This window comes from Rhinolophus ferrumequinum, chromosome 25, assembly GCF_004115265.2.
Source record: "Rhinolophus ferrumequinum isolate MPI-CBG mRhiFer1 chromosome 25, mRhiFer1_v1.p, whole genome shotgun sequence".
Classification (NCBI taxonomy): domain Eukaryota; kingdom Metazoa; phylum Chordata; class Mammalia; order Chiroptera; family Rhinolophidae; genus Rhinolophus; species Rhinolophus ferrumequinum.
This window is the reverse complement of record NC_046308.1, coordinates 13,869,250-13,889,006: the sequence shown is the minus strand read 5'-3', so window position 1 is coordinate 13,889,006 and position 19,757 is coordinate 13,869,250. Positions and strand designations below refer to the sequence as shown.

The 19,757-nt window shown below is 52.9% G+C and overlaps 1 protein-coding gene across 1 annotated transcript in view; it reads left to right on the top strand.

The window, feature by feature from the left end:
• The window catches only part of FAM222A (family with sequence similarity 222 member A), a 57,104-nt gene extending 40,106 nt beyond the window's left edge, over positions 1 to 16,998 (top strand). Inside the window, exon 3 of the mRNA XM_033098191.1 lies at positions 14,483 to 16,998. Coding sequence (XP_032954082.1) covers positions 14,483 to 15,759 — 1,277 coding nt within the window. The 3' untranslated portion in view covers positions 15,760 to 16,998. The remainder of the gene's footprint in view (positions 1 to 14,482) is intronic.
• Positions 16,999 to 19,757: the final 2,759 nt, after the last annotated feature.

Sequence of the window (19,757 nt, the reverse complement as noted above, 5' to 3'; positions counted from 1 at the left end):
TTTCAATTAGTGTAGTGTTTTCAAGGTTCATCCATGTAGTAGCACTTCATTCCTTGTTATTGCCGAATAATATTCCATTGTGTGGATATGCCATCTTTTATTTATCCGTTTATCAGCTGACAGACATTTGGAATGTTTCCACATATTTAGCAATTATGAATAATGCTGCTACAATCGTGTGTTCGAGTTTCTGTGTGGACATATGTTTACATTTCACTTGTGCACATACCTAGGAGTGGAATGGCTGGGTCACATGGTTAACTCTATGCTTAATTTTTTTGAAGAACTGCCAAACTGGCTTCCAAAGCAGCTGTACCATTTTACATTCCCACCAGCAGTGTATGAGGCTTCCAATTTCTCCACATCCTCACCAACACTTACCAGGTCTTTCTGATTCTAGCCCTCCTAGTGTGTGTGAAACGGTATCTCATTGTGGTTCTGATTTGCATTTCCCTAATGACTTAAGAATATGGAGAATCTTCTCATGTGCTTTACTGGCCTTTGTAGGTCTTCTTTGAAGATATGTCTATTCTGCTCTCTTGCCCATTTTTAAATTGGCTTCTTTTTTATTAAGTTGTAGAAGTTCTTTATATATACATTCTAGATACAAGTCCCTTACCAGATTCATGATTTGCGAATATTTTCTCCCCTTCTATGGTTGTCTGTTTTACTTTCTTCATGGTGTCCTTTGAAGCATAAAAGGTTTTAATTTTGATGAAGTCAGACTTTCTTTTGTTACCTGTGCTTTTGGTGTTATATCTAAGAAGGCTTTGCTTAATCCTAGGATGTGAAAATTTGCTGTGTTTTCTTTTAAGAATTTTCTAGTTTTAGCTCCTAGCTTCACATCTGTGACCTATTTTGAGTAAATTTTTGTGTATGGTGTGAGAAAGAAGTTCCAGCTTCATTCTTTTGCCTATGGCTACCTTTTGTCCCAGCACCATTTATTGAAGAGACTAGTCTATCCCTACTGAACTGTTTTGGCGCCCTTGGCAAAAATCAATTGACCACAAATGTAAGGGTTTGTTTCTGGATTCTCAATTCTATTCTATTGATCTATATGTCTACCTTTGTGCCAGGGCTACACTGTCTTTATTACTGTAGCTTTGTGGTAAGTAGCGAAATTCTAAATTGTGAATCCTCCAACTCTGTCCTTCTTTTTCAAGATGGTTTTGGCTCTTTTAAGTCCCGCGTATATTAGGATCAGCTTGTCAATTTCTGCAAAGAGGCCATCTGGGATTTTGACAGGGATTGTGTTATATCTGTACATCAATTTCGGGAGCATTACCATTTGACATGAAGTCTTCCAGTTCATGAACGTGGGATGTCTTTCCATTTATTTAAATCTTCTTCAATTTCTTTCAACAATGTGTTCTGTTTTTCAGATTCTAAGTTTTACTCTTCTTTTGTTAAATTTGTTTCTAAGTATTTAATTCTTTTTGACGCTTCCACATGTAGAATTGTTTTCTTAATATCAGTTTGGATTGTTCATTGTGAGTGTATAGAAATACAAATGGTTTTTGTATATTGGTCTTGTATCCGTAAACTTGCTGAACTTGTTTGTTCTAATGATTTTTTAGTGGATTTCATAGGATTTTCTGTGTGCAAGATTATGGCATGTGTGAACACAGTTTTACTTCTTGCTTTTTTAATATGAATGCCTTTTATTTCTTTTTCTTGTGTAAGTGCCATGGCTAGAATCTCCAGTACAATGTTGAATAGAAGTGGCAAGTGTGGACATCTTTGTCTTGTTCCTGATTTTAGAGGGAAAACACTCTCTTTTACCATTAAATATGATGTTAGCTGTGCGTTTTTCCTATCTACTCTTTGTCAGGTTGAGGAAGTTCCCTTCTAGCCTAGTTTGTTGAGTGTCTTTATCATGAAGGGATGTTGGATGACGTCAAATGCTTTTTCTGTGTCTGATCATGTAGTAGTTAGTTGTCCCTTGTTCTATCAATATGGTGTGTTACGTTAATTGAGTTTTCGATGTTAAACCAACCTTGCTTTCCTGGGATTAGTCTTCTTGGCTATGATTTATAATTCTTTTTGTATGTTGCTGTATTCAGTTTGCTAGCAACTTGTTGATTTTTTTACATACATATTCATATGGGATATTAGTCTACAGTTATTTTGTTGTGTCTTTGTCTGGTTTTGCAATCAGGGTAATACTGGCCTCACAGAATTAGTTTGCAAGGGTTCCGTCTTCTTCTCTTTTTTAGAAAAGTTTATGGAAATTTGGCATTCATTCTTCTTTAATGTAGGGTACACTTCACAAGTGAAGCCATCTTGGCCTGGGCTTTTCTTTATGGGTCGTGTTTTGATTACTAATTCAATCTCTTTACTTGTTCTAGGTCTATTTAGATTTTCTATTTCTTCTTAATTCAATTTTGGTAGTTTGTGTCTATCTAGGAATTTTCCATTTTCTCTAAATTGTGATACTATTATAGTTTATTAAGGAATCTAAAATAAATTCACAAAGGAGATAAATGACCTCTATGGAGAAAAATATAAATTTATTCAATTCTATTTTTAAAGACCTAAATAAACTTAGACATATACTATGCACATGGACAGAGATTCGATGTGGAAAAAATTCAGTCCAATCCCTACATCCTGACCACCTGTGTGTGTCACTTGAAAAGCTGACATTGAAGTCGATAAGGAAAGGACAAAGGGCCACGAAAGGTCAAGGCGCTTTTGACAATGAAATACAAGGGTAGTGGAAGGACCGGGAGTGCCATGGCTTAAGGCTGAGACCATGGGATCAGCAAAGGGGCAGGGGCGGAGGGGACCAAGGAATGGAGCTGAGTGTCTAAAAGTGGATCCACACACCAGTGAGCTCAATCAAGGACCAAGTGGGCCTTACAGCTCGCTGGGGTAGGATGTGTGGCGCTGGGACAACTGGTTACCCATACGGACTAAATGACACTGGAGCCCTAACTCACACATACACAAAAACAACTTCTAGGCAGACTACAAATCTAATACAAAAAATCTAATACAGTAGTTCCCCCCTTATCAGCTATCCCCCCATGATGGATACGTTCCAAAACCCCCAGGGGATGCCTGAAATCACAGATACTACCAAACCCTATATCTACTATGTTTTTTCCTATCCATGCATACCTGTTATAAAGTTTAATGTATAAATTAGGCACAGTAGGAAATTAACAATAATAACTAATAAAGTAGAATAATTATAGCACTATATTATAATAAAAATTAGGTGAATGTGTTCTCTTTCTCTGATTACCAATATGGCTATTAAGTGACTGACGGGTGGGTAGTGTATACAAAGGGAGGATTCACGTCCCAGGTGAGACAGAGTGGGACGGTGCAAGATTTCATCATGCTACTCAGAATGGCACGTAACGTAAAACGCATGAATTGTTTATTTCTGGAATGTTCCATTTAATATTTTCAGACTGTGGTAGACCACAGGTGGTTGAAACCACAGAAGGCAAAACCATGGATAAGGGGGAACTACTGTATCGTGGAAAACAGAACCATATTATTCTTTGAAGAAAATGATAGACTAGCATCCTCAGGATACAAAGTATTGGCAAACTGAGAAGGAAAAAAGCACAAATAAAGAAAAGGCAAGTTGAACCATACTAAAATTAAAAACTGCAGCTCAGCAAAATATACCATACAATAGTCGAGATGAGCCAAAAAGTGAGAGACGGTGTCTGCGGCACTTATAATGGCCCAGTCTCCAGATTAGAGAGCCACAGAATGGCTACAGAATGAGAGTGATGGGGAAGGGCAGGGACCAGTGGCAGGAGGGACCAAGAGTGAGAGCTGGAGACTGAGACTGGCGTGGGGAGGGGAGGGGTAGGAGCGTCAGACCAGCCTGGGTGTGGATGGAGACAGACAGCAGGAGGTATAAAGGAGGGAGAGATGAAGCAACAGTTCCAAAGGGCGAAAACAGCCGCCAGGCTAGACGGGAGCACAGACCAACCAGGGACCTGGGGACAGGGAGAGAGTAAGGAGTGGGCTCCCAAAGACAGAGCCCAGACAGGGAGCAGATAAGAGAAACTGAGGCGCAGGTGAGGGGCAGGAAAGTCAGGCTGGGGATGGATGAAAGTCCTCCCAGGCCTGCCTACAGGGACTGCAGAGCTCCCGCCCGGGCTCAGGGGTGTGGAAGGCGTGTGTGGATACACGCGTGTGCCTGTGAGCACCTGCCAGGCTTTGTGCAGGATGGTCCTGAATGTCTCAGCATGTGTGTCTGAGCTCACATGTGTGCACACACATGGGTGGAGAATGAGAGAGGATCCTTTGTGTAGTGCCCAACGATATAACCACCACCCTGTGCTGCTTAGTCTGGCCCAGAAAGAGCTAGAAGGAAGGCAGCCAGCCTTTTCTACGCACTATGTACCAAGCCTTCTGACATCTATCCTCTGATTTAATCTCTGTCCCCTTAGGGGAAACAGAGGCCAGGGAACTGTGGTCACTTCCCTGAGGTTTCCCAGCTAGTAACTGGGGCACCTGGATTCACACCCGAGGCTGACGTCAAAGGCCCGTGGACGGACACCCCAGTCAGTAGGCGGGAGCTGGGGCAGTCAGGGTGGCTGGCAACCGCTCTGCCCCTCACCACAGCCCTCCCAGCAGAGGCCAGAGAACAGCTGCCTCTGCCCTGGCCCAGCCACCTTGCCCCGCCCCTTTCCTGGGCAGCCTCATTAGGGATTCTGCCGGTGCCACCAGCTAATTAGTGTCACGTTAATTGAGCATTCAGGAGGCTGCCACTTCCAAGGGCAGAGTGTCTCCGCCAAGGGGAATGCAGATGTGGGCTGCTCCTCCCTGCGGGCCGGGGCCAGGCCCTGTGCCCAGGGGCCCCTTCTGTCCTGGAACAGCCCTGGACACGCCTTCCCCCACCATCTCCACACAGATAACACCCCCTGTGACTTCCTGAGCCTTAAGGGAGAAGGCAATAGGCAAAACTTGCAACAGCATGAGAAAAATGGCTAAACACCTACTGTGTGCCTGGCACAACTTTAATTCTCTCACCGTTCCCTTGGGAAAGCTACAGTTAGCTCCATTTACAGCCAAAACAATCTGAGGTCTGCTGAGGGAACTACCTCTCCAGGAGTATGTCCAGTGGATCCGTAGGAACCTGCATTCAGCTGGATGGTAACTGACAGACTGGTGTACATCCATGGCAGATGCCTGGGGTGCCACAGAGAACCCTGGAGTGTGGGACCAGCCACTCTGGGCTGGCGTTGCACCCCTGCCCCATCCACCACCATCCCCACCTCTACCTGCCCCTCCATGAGCAAGCACCCCCTGCCTTACAGTGCAGAGAACTGCACCGACTTCGGCAACGATGACGTCCACCCGTCACCCCTACAGACAAGAGACTGAGGGTCACATCATGTTGCTATCCATGGGCCCCCACATCAGGTGGTAACGCTGGGCGTCAAACCACCACAGCCCGACTCCAGCCAGAGCCTGAGCCTCTCCCCTCTGTGGTCTCTACAGCAGAGCCCCCAGGCCTCTCCCCTGCTCAGTTTCCGAAAGGCAGGGCACTGCGGAGTCCTGCCCCACTTTCATGTCTCCCTGTAGCAACATTAAATCTCACACAAAGGGCTGCTTTTAATTGGCTTAATATACTCGTTAATAACCATGTCTACTTAACGCACCTGTAAAAGGCCCATAACATTAAGTTAATGGCAGAGATGACGAGCCCGCACTCACAGCAGCCTTTTAAAATTTCCTGACAAGGCTTTGATGGGGGCCATGCAGGCGCAGGCGGAGAGTGGGGCAGTTCACAGGCTCGGCGCCTTTGTGTCCGCACCCAGGAGCCCAGGTTCTGTCTGGCGGCTGCCTCGGAGGCACTGATACGGGACTTGCTGGACTCTGCACCATTCTTTTAGGCGTGCTGAGCAAGAGCAGGGCCTGCCCTCAAAGGCCTCCAAATCTAGCCTAGGAGACAAATCAACAGACAGCTACAGTCTGGGGGTGCGGGGAAGGGCATGTCAGGGAAAGCTGCCTGGATTGGGGGGTAACTTGTCTGTGATCTGCAGGGTCAGAGCCAGCAGACAAGGAAGGGGTAGGCAGCTCCTCTTACTTCATTCTTCTAGCACATAATTCAAGCATCTACTGTGTGCCAGGCACGGTGGGGACATTCCACCCAACCCCGGATTCATCACTCTGGATTAGGTACAGGTGGGACCCAGAGATGGGGCACCTCCCATCCAGGCATGGGATGTGGGAGACAGAGGGACACAGCCCACATGAGTAGGGTGTCCAGGGGGTCAGCTCAAGGAGGAATCATGCAAGCTGGACACTAAAGGACCTGTGGGGTTTGGGTTAGCACAGGAAGGTGCATCAGCTTGAGAGAACTGGCCCGAGTCCCAGCATCCATGGTACCTAGTAACTGAGAGCAGGGGCCCAGGAGACAGATGATCAGGGCTCAGATCCTGGCTCACAAGTCCTTTCTGTGCCATCAAAGGTCTCAAACTGGTGGCCCGTGGGCCACATTCACCCTGCCCACCAGGCGTATAGTCTGCCCTGCTTGGTGTTTGAACATCGTTTCAAAAGTGAACGTCCCTGGGCAGGGCACGCCCTCCCTGAACACTTCAGCTGCCCTTCCTGCGCTTTCTAGCTGTTCCCAGCCCATCTGTCCTCCAGTGGTCAGCAAAAACATGTGGGCATGTGTGTTTGCAACCCCTGCTTGACACCCTGTTCCTTGGACATCTGACTTCCTCTCCTGAAACCAGGGCCCACCTCCCAAGGCCGCCATGGGGACTGAGCGTTTGGCACAATACCTGGTCCAGAGGCAAACTCTCAACAGAGGGTGGCTGTCGGCATGTGAGAGGACATCGTCCAGGGGCCAGAGGGAGGTCTGAGCCAGGTGGCCGGGGCCGCGAATGCACCGAGTCGTTCAGACATACAGACGGCCTCATTGGAGGGGTTTACAGAGAGAAGCAGCTGGGAGCGTGGAAGCGGCAGAAGAGGCTTTAGTGAAGTGATCACCAACAACCGCAGCCCCCACGGAGGGTAGGCACCCTTGACAGTCCTCACAAAAACTCTCCAAGGTCAACAGCAGAAATAGCATTGTCCCCCTTTTACACAAGAGAGAAACCAAAGCTCAGAGAGGGGCAGCGCCTGCTCAAGGCCACACAGTATGTGGCAGAGCCAGGATTTGAACCCAGGTGTCTGTGACTCAGCTGGCATTCGCACCCCCCTGCCTTCTCAAAAGGCTGCCAACCCCCCTGTGTGCTCTGCTCAGGAGCAGACCTGGCCTGATGATAGCGGACAGGGAGCAAAGGAGGTGCCTTGGGCGGCTCAAGGCCACGGGAAACAGAGGACGCTTTGACTCGGCTGCATGACGCAGACATCAAGGATAGGATGCCTGGTAGGAACGGGGCCCTAGCCTGCCCCCTACCCTAAAGCAACAAGCAGTTGTGGCTACCACTGGCAATTACAGAAAAGCACAGAGAAGAAATAAAATGCCCCGGCCTAGGCCGGGACCCGGTTGGCTTCATCTGGGGCTGTTCTCTTCAAATCTTAGTTTGAACCCCTTTGAGAGGGAAGGAGGGACACCAAGGTTCATGTGGCAAAGCCAGCCCCTTGTAACCTCTTTCCACATACCTGTACCGTACACATTTGTTGTCAGAGCCTTCTAGAAGCTATTTTAATGCCCAGCAAGGCATATTTCTGCTGGAGGACCTCCTGCGTACTCCATCTCCTGGGGACCATCAGGCTACTCCCAGGACTTCTTCCTGATGCCCCTTTTCCAGCCTATTTTCCAACCAGCAGCCTGAGGGCTCCTGTTAAAACCGGGGTCAGGTCCTAGCTCTTCTCTGTTCCCATCATCCGATGTGGAACAATAGCCCAGGGCCTCACAGGGCACTTGAGGTTGGTTTTGTTTTGTTTTGGTTTTTGTTTTTTAACTAAAAAATAAAACAATAATAATAATTCACCCATTTCTTCCACCCACCCTGCCTCCCTCTGACAACCGCCAATCTGTTCCCTGTGTCTGTAAGCTTGGTTTTTTTAAATATGTATTGTTCAGATTTTACACATAAGTGAGATCATACAGTATTTGTCTTTCTCTGACTCATTTCACTTAGCATAATGCCCTTGAAGTCCATCCACATTGCCACAAATGACAAGATTTCATTCTTTTCTTATGCCTGAATAATACGCCATTGTGAATATGTACCACATGTTCTTTACCCATTCATCCATCGATGGGCACTTAGGTGGCTTCTGTGTCTTGGCTGTTGTAAGTAATGCTGCAGTGAACAAGGAGGTGCCGATATCTTTTCAAGACAGTGATTTCATTTCCTTCGATAAATACCCAGAAGGTGAATTGCCGGGTCATAAGGTAGCTCTATTTTTAATTTTTTGAGGGACCTCCCTACTGCTTTCCATCGTGGCTGCACCCATTTGCAATCTCACCCACAGTGCACGAGGGTTCCCTTTTCTCTACATCCTCGCCAGCACTTGTTATTTCTAGTCTTTGTGATAATAGCCATTCCAACAGGTGTTAGACCCCTGCACGCCCCCACCTCTCCCGTTCATCTTCTGCAGCCCTCCCCTGCTGACTCTCCGTTCACGCGCCTCGCCCACTCCCCTCAGCCTTCGCGCTCACTCGCCCCATTCCAAGACCGCCCATTCATCAGACACCCACGTGGCTCACTCCCTCACCTCCTGATCTTTCTTCCAAAGCCACTTTACCAGAGAAGGCTTCTTCGCTGATCACCTTGTCCAAAGTAGGCACCCCTCCATCTCGTCACTCTCGGTCCTCAATACCCTGCTGTGTGACAAATACTACTAGGGCTGTGTGACAAATTACCCCAAAACTCAATGGCGTCCAACAGCCGTTTAGAATGTTCTGGAATACAGACAGGGCCCAATGAGGATGGAAGCCCTGCTCCATGATGTCGCTGGGAGGGGAGGGCATCTGCTGGAAGCCCCGGCCTGGGGGCTGCGATCTCCTGAGGCTTGCTCCCTCACACATCGCGTGGTGGGTGCTGGCCAAATCACCCACTCACACATCGCGTGGTGGGTGCTGGCCAAATCACCCACACCATGCCTTCTATTCAGTGGAATCGAGCCGCCCAGCTAGTCCAAGTGAAGGGAAATCAGGTGCCACCCTTTGTAGGGGGTGTGTCACAGACTCTGTGGACATATTTTAAAACCAGCGCACCGAGCCGCTTTATTCTCGTCCATGGGCGAGCCGCTGCCTGACATGTTACACAGCGTTGTCTCCCCACGCTAGGCGGTCAGCCCCGTGAGGATAGGCCTTTGCTTTGCTTTGATAGCTGCTGCATCTCCAAGGCCCAAGGCAGTGCCTGCTGCCACACAGTTGGGCTCAGGAAACATCCAGAGGCTGTGGGGCTGCAGGGAGGCTTCTGGAAGGCAGTGGTCCATGGAGCTGCGTCTGGCTTAGCTCCTCCCAGGTGTTGTGACTGGCAGTGAACAGGGTCTGGATACGTCTAGCTGGCCACAGCCTCGTCATCCATTCAATACCACATTCTTGAGCACTAGTATGTGTGAGTGGGGACACAGCAGTGAACAAGCCAGCTCAGGGAACCACGTCTGGTGGGCTCCTCAGAGCGACAAACCCCCAGCAATCATGCAGTGATGAAGCCCAGGCCCCTCACCCAACAGGGGACTCAGGGAAGGCAGAGAGGAAATAGCTTCGAGGCTGGGCCCTGCGGTTCCCCAATGGGCCCACAGGGCCATGGGCCCCTCCCACATTAACCCTGTGAATGCTGCCCCCATCCTCACCACCACTTAGAAGCTTGTCCGAGACCGCAGGCTCAGCTGGTTCCTTCATGTGAGGCCTTTTACTGTGTCATTATATTTGCCAAAGCAAAGCTACGGAATGGCACCGAACACTGGTGGCCGGGCCCACCTCCAGGGAGGCTCTAGAGCCTTCAGCCAAGCTGGGGTCAGGAGCCCAGGCTGGTCTGAGTGGCCGGGACCCCAAGCCACGACCACGGCTACTCTGGTGGAAAAGGCTGGGTTTGAGGCACCCTGGGTGGCTCAGGAGAAAGCTCTGCAGGAACAAGGCATAAAGCAGGGGCCACAGCGGCATGGCAGCCAGGCCAGGTTTGAGACGGGACTCTGGTGACCTGCCTGTCCACCTGAAGCTTCTTACATCCAAAACACCAAAGAGCACTGAGCAGGCCCAACCAAGCCTGTGTCCAGGTGAGACCGGCTCAGGCCACGAGCTGGCAGTCTCTAGAAGCAAGGCAGCAGCCTAGGGTAGGAGTAAGAGCTGCCTGCCCGTGTGGCCCCGGGCGGGGGGTCACCTCCGGCTGACTTTATGGTCCCTCCTCAGGACTGTCCTCCTCATTCTCTGGAAGAAGAGTGAGAACCTCATGAGTCTCCTGGCTTCCCCCGGGTGCAGAGGGAGGGACGGGAGAGGGACCTGAAGATGACCTGGAAAGCAGGCCAGTCCCCATTCGAGCTGTGCCCCGTACCAGGGTGTGGTCTCAGAAAGCTCTGAGCTTCCATTGCCTCATCTGTAAAATGGGGGCCTGTATTAGTTATCTGTTGCTGCATAACAAGTTGCACCAAAACTTAGTGGCATAAAACATCAAGAATCATGCAGCATCTCTCGTGGTTTCTGTGGATCAGGACTTCAGGCGTGGCTCAGCTGGGCAGTTCTGCTCTGTGTGTCTCGTGAGGCTGCAGTCATCGGAAGGTTTGACTGTGGCTGGAGGACCCGCTTCCGAGAAGGCTCACGTGCTGTTGCAGGAGGCCTCGGCTGGTCCCCATGTGCGTCTCCGCACAGGCTGCTCCAGTGTCCTCGTGTGGCAGCCGCTTCCCCCAGAGCAAGTCGTCCAAGAGAGAATGAGCAAGGAGGAAGCCACAGTGCCTTTTATGACCTAGCCCTGGAAATTACACTCCTTCACTTCCACGGTATCTCATAGGTCATGCAGCTCAGCCCCGTTTGTAGTGGGAGGGTACCGTACAAGGACATGAATACCGTGAGGTGAGAATCACTGGGGTGGGGGGCATGGCAGGTCTTGGAGGCCACCTGCCAAATGCCACAACTTATCTGCTTCTTCTGCTGTGGAATGGGGACCACCTCCCACCTCTCAGCGCTGTCAGGTGCTCCAAAGAAAGGGAGCCAAGAAAAGCCATAGGCCCAGAGCCCAGCACATCCTAAGCGCTCACCAAAGGGCAGGCTCTGTGTTACAATGGCACCACCATCGGCTCCAACAAAAGCTATAGACACCAACCCACTCTTGCCCTGTTGACCAATCAGGGGCCACATAGGCCCCTTCTTTCAATGAACGGAAACTAGAAACAGGCATTGCTTTCCCACCCCCCTCTTCTTAAAGTTTGAAACACCTAATTTATTCCATCCATTAGATAGATTTTGTAGATTTAATCATTTTCACAGTTGGTGGCTCATTGGATACTCAAGATAAACTCCAAATGAAAGTATAATGGTGAGGACAAATGAGTTTTCACACCACAATGGCAGAAACTTGCTTGGGAAGAGAGTTTAAGAGGAACAGAAATACATGCAGATAAAATTTTTTTTCCCCAGCAGCCGCTTTTGCTGACTATAGTAGGTTACCACAGTTAATTTCACCAGTTTTGTTCATCTGTAAAATTGCATAAAAGTGACATTTTTGTGCTCATTATAGCAACTGCTGATTTATGACTGGTAAATGAAGAGCTGGTCCCTTTTTTGCGGGACTCTCCGAGCGGTGCTAAGTGCCCATGAAATTGCTTGTATAATGTAGTTTAAATCCAATCTCGGAGAAAGATTCCCCCGTTGGCCAAAGTGACATTTCCATTCTCCACACTGAGTTTATTTTAGGCCACTTAGGTGGGGGCTGCCCCAGGCAGGGTCAGGATGGGGGCCCGTGGCCAGTTCTACCTGCCTGGCCCAGGTTAGGCCAGAGGGACGGAAGGGCACTGCCCCAGCCTACTCGGGGTGCTTGGTACTGCCTACCTCTGCCCTCCCTGCTGCCCTGCCTAGGTCAGACCACATCCCTGCACCCCAAGGCAGATCGAATGACCTTCCTAACACTCATGTCTGGCCCTGTCCCTGCCCTCCTCCGATTAAAACCTCCCCTGGCTGCTGACGCCCTGGGGCCCGGCTGACACTTGGGGCCGACAGTTCCTTGTGGTGGGGGCTGTGTTGTGCACTATAGGGTGTTTAGCAGCACCCCTGACCATTACCCACTAGATGCCAGTAGCACCCCCTCCTAACGTTGTGACAACCAAACAGGTCTCCAGACATTGCCAGTGTGCCTTGGGGGACAGGAGTGCCCCTTAAGAACCACTGCCCTGCAAGGAAGAGCGTCCCACCCCTGTGCTCTGGCCCCACGCACCCCTTGCCGAGCCACCTCTCTCGCTCTTTGCACGCTGCTCTGGGCTTCTGCTTGCTCTCTATTTACGGTTCCCACCCAGACATGCTTCCTCACCGCTGGACCTCTGCCCACGCTGTTTCTTCTGCCTGAAATACGTTTCTCTCCTCCCTCCTCACCCCTTTCACCATCACCTTAACTGGGGTGCTCTTTCTTCTGAAAAGCCATCCCTGGAGCCCTGGCTCGGTGAGGCTCCCCCACGTCCCCATCCGGTCTGCCCTCCCCATCACAGCACACATTTTGCCCGGACTGGCTGTGAGCCCATGAGGGAGTTGCGGGTGAGGCCCTGGAAGGATGGAACATGGTGTCTACACTGCCCCAGCCACAATGCCAGGCCCACCTGTGCACACGCCCCTGCCCCTTCCTCTCCCGGGAACGCCCTTGCCCAGGCGGACAGGGAGGGTACTTACGAACTCACACTAGGAGAGCACCTGCTTCTGCTAACGTGCTCCCCGGCACGTGACTGGTTAAACCCTCACAGCCACCGTGGGAGGTAGCGTTAGCAGCAGTATCACCCCTATTTTACAGATGATGAAACTGAGGCTCAGTGTCGTGAAGCCCCCCTCCCAAATTCCCGGGGAATCACTGGTGGGCCCTGGGAGGAAGGCAGGATGCCTGGGAGAACTTGTACTGTCCTCCTTGCCTAAGGGCCCAGAGAGGACACCATCACCCCACAGCTACTGTGCACCTCACCCCCTGCTGGGCCACTTGGTGCAGTCTTTCCTCGAGGCCACCCCACAGACCTGGCACGATCATTACCCCTGTTCCACAGGTGGGGAAACAGCCTCAACCAGGCCACACAGCCCCACAACCAGGCCCTCCAAAGCCCAAGCAGGGGGACTGTCTGCCTCGTGTAGTCCCCACACCTGGGGAGGGTCCTGGGTGGCACCGAGGGTTGTCTCAGGACTGGGGGAGGGAGCTTAGAAAGAAGGGGGTCTGCCCACCAGTGACCTGCTTCCCCCGTGGCCAGTTGTGCCCACTGACCGTGGGGATAGTCAGCCTGTCACACAAATAACATACTTCAGCCTCATGCCAACAGCTCACAAAAAAGGCAGTGGCCACCACACTGGCCTTGCAGGTGACAGGCAGACTCAGGGAGGGACTGGGGGACCCTCCTTCTCACCTGCCTACTGACTGAACAAGACAAGGTGAGCCCAGATGAAAGCCAACAGCAGCAGCGCCCACTGGCGCCACCTCTCCCCACGCCGGCCATGCTGAGCTCTGTTCACGGAGCAACTCACAGAAGCATCCCATTTTACAGATGAGGAAAGGCAGGCACCGAGAAGATAGGGAGGAGTAAACATTCATCAGACGACACCAAGGCAGATACAAAGACAGATAATACCAAGCGCCGTTGAGGTATTGTGCTATCGAGCCCCTGTGCTTTGCTGGTGGGCGTGTAGCCTGGCACAGTCTCTTTGGCAAACTGTTAGGGTATTTTCTGCTAAAGCTGAGCATTCGCCTCCCCTGTGTCCCAGCAATTCTGCTCCTGGGCGTGTTCCCAAAACTCACTGAATACATGCACCGGGGGCGGGGACACCATTTGTATCAGCGTCAAACTGGACACGACCCAAATGCCATCAACAGGAGGTAGGATGAATAAATTGTGATGTAGTCAGACACGAACAGCACACAGCAATGCGAAAAACAAACCATGGCCACCCGGATGGATCTCTCAAACAACAGCCTTAAGTGATAGAGGCCGACACAAATGCTCGTGCATTGCATGAGTCCATCTTTCCACGGACAAACACGAGGCACAACTAGTCCATGTGGTTAGAAGTCAGAGAGCCGCTCACCTGGGCGTGGCTAGTGACTGGGAGGGGGTGCAGGGGGCCCCTGGGGGACCAGCAGCATTCTGTCCCCTGACCTAGGTGTTGTTATACAAGCGGGTCCCATTGGTGAAAGTTCAGCAAGCTTCTGTGTGCGGCTCTGCTTACATATTTTGCACGTTGATCCAAAGCTTAAAAATGTAGGAGTGAATGAAGGAGCCAACGGATGAAAGGAGAAATGAGTGAGGGGAGGGTGGCCTGCAGCTCCAGGAGTCCTGGGGAGCCCTGGAGGGTGTGGCTGCCGGCCTCCCCATGTCACCAGGTTGGTGCTCACCTGCGCTTTGCTCTCCTCACCTGTCCCCACAGGCGAGACGGTGGCCAGCTCCATGCATTCCTCCCGCTACCCAAGCCCCGCCGAGCTGGACGCCTACGCTGAGAAGGTGGCCAACAGCCCACTGTCCATTAAGATCTTCCCCACCACCATCCGTGTGCCGCAGCACAAGCACCTCAGCCGCACCGTCAACGGCTACGACACCAGCGGCCAGCGCTACAGCCCCTACCCGCAGCACGCCGCCGGCTACCAGGGCCTGCTGGCCATTGTCAAGGCTGCCGTCTCCTCCTCCAGCGTGGCCGCGCCCGCGGGGTCTGCCAAAAGCGTGCTTAAGAGCGCCGAGGGCAAGCGGACCAAGCTGTCACCGGCTGCCGTGCAGGTGGGCATTGCACCCTACCCAGCACCCAGCACTCTGGGGCCCTTGGCCTACCCCAAGCCCCCCGAGGCTCCCGCCCCGCCTCCTGGGCTGCCTACAGCTGCTGCCACTGCCACCTCCGTCATCCCTCTGCCGGGCCGTGGCATGGCCCTGCCGCCTTCCAACCTGCCCTCCATTCACAGCCTGCTCTACCAGCTCAACCAGCAGTGCCAGGCCCCAGGTGCCGTGCCCGCTGCCTGCCAGGGCGTGGCCGTGCCCCACCCCAGCCCGGCCAAGCACGGGCCTGTGCCCAGCTTCCCCAGCATGGCCTACTCGGCGGCTGCCGGCCTGCCCGACTGCCGGAAAGGCACCGAGCTGGGCCAGGGAAGCACTGCCGCCTTGACGTTAGCGGGGGCCACCAAGCCTGCAGGGTACGTGGACAGCGGCCTGGATTACCTGCTGTGGCCACAGAAGCCACCCCCACCACCACCCCAGCCACTGCGGGCCTACAGCGGTGGCACGGTGGCCAACAAGTCCCCCGAGGCTTGCGGGGGGCGGGCGTATGAGAGGGCCAGTGGGTCGCCCCTCAACTGCAGCGTGGGGCTGCCCACCAGCTTCACAGTGGGCCAGTACTTTGCCGCCCCCTGGAACAGTGTGCTGGTGACCCCCACCAGCGACTGCTACAACCCAGCAGCGGTGGCCGTCACGGAGCTGGGTCCTGGAGTGGCCCGAGACCTGGCGGGGCCCCCCGCCGAGGCACTGTCAGGCCTGCCCAGCAAGAGCGTGTGCAACACGGCCGTGCTAAGCAGCAGCCTGCAGTCCCTGGAGTATCTCATCAACGACATCCGGCCACCCTGCATCAAGGAGCAGATGCTGGGCAAGGGCTATGAGACGGTGGCAGTGCCCCGGCTGCTCGACCACCAGCACGCCCACATCCGCCTGCCAGTCTACAGATAAGGCCCGCCCGGCGGACGCGCGGACAGATGGACAGGGCACCGATAGGGGGGAGGCAGGCCGCAGGGCAGGGTGGGGGCACGCCCTGTGCCCACCGATGCCCACAGGGAAGCCAGGCTGGCTGCTGCCGGGCCTGCTGGGGTTTGGCCGGGTGACCTTGTTCACCAAGGCCCCTCCCCCTGTCAGCTACCAGGACACGGGGAGGCTCTGGGGCAGCTGCTGACTTCCATGCCTTCCTCCATCCACACTGGCAGAGCAGCAGGGGGAGAGAAACCACTTAAAAATAGGAGTGGTTCTTCCTGGCTCTCCCAGGAGAGGAGCTCAGGCCAGGGTGGGATGAAGGAAGAAAGGTGATGGTCTGGAGTCAGAGTGAGGTCAAAGTAGCTCCCAGGGGTCAGGTAGCGTCTGCCCCCACGAGCCCCCCAGTAGCCTGGAAAAGGAGCACAGGGGGACTGTAAGAAGTCACTGGGCCCTCAGTGTCCTCCACTGGCCAATCCAGGTGAAGACCACTCGAATAGAGGCTCCGGGGACTATTACTGGCTCCCCTGCACCTCCTCCTCTAGACTCTCCTGCCCCTCCCCCCATTCCTTCCCAACACAGAAAAATCGCACCCCCATCCCACATCTCCAAACCCCGGACTACCACCTTTCCCGTTCTCTCCAGTACATCGTACAGGGCTGCTGGGCACAGTTATGTAGGCTGTGCACTGCACAAGGGCACCTCATCCAAGGAGACACCACTTGCATCCTAGACTTGTATATTTATTACAGCAATTTTCCGAATCTTGAGGAAGGGGTGCCATTTCCCTATTCGCACAAAGGTACCATAGGGGCTAACAAGGGGCCTGTCGTCTAAGACCCCATCAGAAGGACCATAGGATGCCCTCTTCAGGGTTTCTCCTAGGAGCCAGTGAGGGGGCAACCTTCTGGTTTTAACTGGGAGACCCAGTGCAACTCTTTTCCAGCCAGCTCCCTCCAAGGCCTGCTCATCAAGCAGGGGAAGACAGGCAGGGGTCCCCCCCACTGAGTCCCCAAGGCCCAAATTCCCCAAGTCCTGGCCCCTCTGGCGCTCCAGAAGCGGTACTGTATCTCTCTCCAAGGCCTGTTCAAGCACTAAGTGCATTTACAAATCTCTGAGAATGTTTTTTTTTTATACTAAAATTGACCATTATATTCTACTGTGAGAAGTGCGGTCTGCACTATATTGTTTTAAAAACGAAGAGAAAGAAAAAAGCAAAACACAGATGGTGTCTCAGCTGTGGGATTGTTTTGTAGCTCTTGTTTTGTGTTTTCTTTCTTCCTCCCCTTAGGAGTAAAACGGGCTGTCTCCTCCCCTGCTGACCAGGCTTGGAGCCCCAAGGAAGCAGCCCCGAGCCTCCTGGCACCCGCTGTGCTGGGTCACTTTGCATTCGGTGTTCCATTTACTCTTCCAGCTCTTTCGAGGTGGACACTGTCATTTGCCCTGTTCACGTGGCAGGCCAGCGATCCATACGAAGAGCAGCTGAGATGGAACCGATCCCAGGCCCTTGGCTCCATCCCTGAATAGTGCACATGTGGTCTGGGGGTGGCGTCCCCCTACATTACTGAATTCCTTCCCAGCTCTTCCACTGAGCCTGGCATGCTCCAGGCTTCCATGGGGGCAGTGTGGCTGGGGACAGGCCAAAGTGGCTGGTTAGTGGTCTTCTCCCTGGCCAGCCCCAGCACAGCTCATTCCCTGGAGCCTGGGGGTGTGCAAGTAACCAACCCCACCCCAGGGAGCTCAGCGTTTATCAGGCACTTGCTGTGTGCTGGGCATTTCCATATACAATGTGTCTTGTTGGGGCCTCAACACTCCTTACAATGGAGTGGGTATTCGAGAGGAAGAAACTGAGGCTCAGAGATGTGAAGTGACCTGCCCGAGGTCACACAGCAGGTCTGAAAGTTGGGGGTTTGAATCTCACAGCACAGGTTCTTCCTCACGTCCTGTCCCTACCTTCTCCACTGACATCTGGGTAGAGGGAACTGGGGAGTCCCCAGTCTGATGCGGGCCTCCCTTCCCATGCCCGGCGCTCTGCATGGATGCCCGACATGGTGAGGTCCTGGCAGAGGTGGGGACAGAGGGGACTCCCTGGATGTGACCCTGCAGTGGGGACATCCACCTCCCTAAGTCCAGGCCCCTGAGCCTGGCAGAACATGGAGCAGGAAACGGAGGCTCCAAGAGGCAGGGGCCATGTCCAGGGCGGGACTTGGGCCCTTCTGAGCTGGGTCAATGAACCAGGAACCTCATGCCCTGGAGAGCAGAGTCCTGCAGGGGGACGAGCTGGGTAAGTCAGTGCTGTGTGGAACGCCACTGTGAGTAAACATAAACTGTGTAGACAGCAGGTGACAAAGTGCTTTTCTGACCTCACATAATTGAGCTTCACAACACCCCTCCCAGGCATAGAATAAAACCATCCCCATTTTACAGATGAGGGCACAGAGAAGGCGAAAAACAGCCATGGAGATGGGAAGAGGCATCAACCCCACGTCCTGCATCAGGCTGCCTCCAGACACACATCCTCTCCCCAGCCTCCACCCTCAGACATAGCAGAAACACCCCTGGGGGCGTCATAGCACCTGGGGATGCCCCTGGAGGCAGGCAAGCCCAGCAGACCCAGCCTCGGAAGCTAGATGTGGGTTCAAATCCTGCTACTGCCACTCTGAGTGGCCCTGAAATTCCATTCCCAACCAGACCAGAGATGGAATTCAAGGAGACAAAAGCAGTGTGGGTACTTGGGAGGGGGCAGGGCAGCAAGGTCTACAGCCATTACGGCTGGGTGTTGGCCTGATCCTAGGGACCACCTTAGCACCAACATGATGTCAGGGTAGCCCAGGTCCCCACATCCTGCGCCCACTGCCATGCCCACCCACACTAGGGCATCCAGAGAGGGGATGGAGGTGAGACTAGAACCACCCTCCAGGCCAGGTCCCTCATATTTGCAGGTGGGAGCTAAGGACCCACCTCCTGTCCTGGGAAACCGTCCTCTGCCAGGCAGGTCTGTGTACAGGGTAGGTTGGGGCACGTGAGTGGCACAATCTGAGCCCGGCCCCAGGCCCAGCTGGGGTTCTAGCCCTGGCCTGGCACAGGCTCCTGGGGTGCCTTGGCAGGGTTCCTTCTCCCCGGCAGCTGAGCTAGCTGATCTCAAAGGGCTCTCCAACATCGCGGCACCCTTGTCCTTTATACAATCACCTTTGATGACAACACTGGAGGGGCAGCACAGGTGACAATGAGAATGTCACTATCGCTGCTACAATTACCAACCACCCACAATCACTGCAGGCAGATTGGTCACCAGCTGCAGCGCTAAACGGTACAGTAAGCCCTCATTTAATGTCCATAGGGTCTCCGACTTGAAGCAAAACGATGTATGACAAAACCGAGGTCTCCATAGGCCACTTGACATAAACAAGAGTTAAGTTCCTGTGGCATCTCATCAGCGTGATAACGAAACATCATCGATCGAAATAAAGCTATTTGTGGACCTATTGTATATAGTCCTCACACCTGTGCAGGCACACGCGCGACAGGTGATACAGGTGCACCTTCCCATGTCACAGATGAGGCTAGTAAGGCCCAGAGAAGGGCAGTGATTTGCTCAAAGCCACACAGCTGAGGATGGAGAACGGAGAAGCAGCTGGAATAGAAGGAACACAGGCTTTCTGATTCAGTTAGAGCTCTTAACTACCACTCTACGCACAGAACATAAAACCACTGCCAACCCCCAAACGTGGCCTGTTTGGTTCCAGAACCTTAGTCCAGCCTTGAGTTCCACATCTCTAGCTGCCAGACCTCGGGCTGGTGAAGGAGCAGAGGGGAGAATCTGCCATCCGGTCCAGCCCCTTAACCAGGTGCAATCCTTCCTCTGTCTCTTAAGTCTCTCCGGGGACACCCCTCCTTTCCATTTAGCTCTTGGTCTCACACCACTTAAAGCTAAGCAGTCCAGCATAGTAGCGACATGTGGCTGGCACATAACCTCGACTATA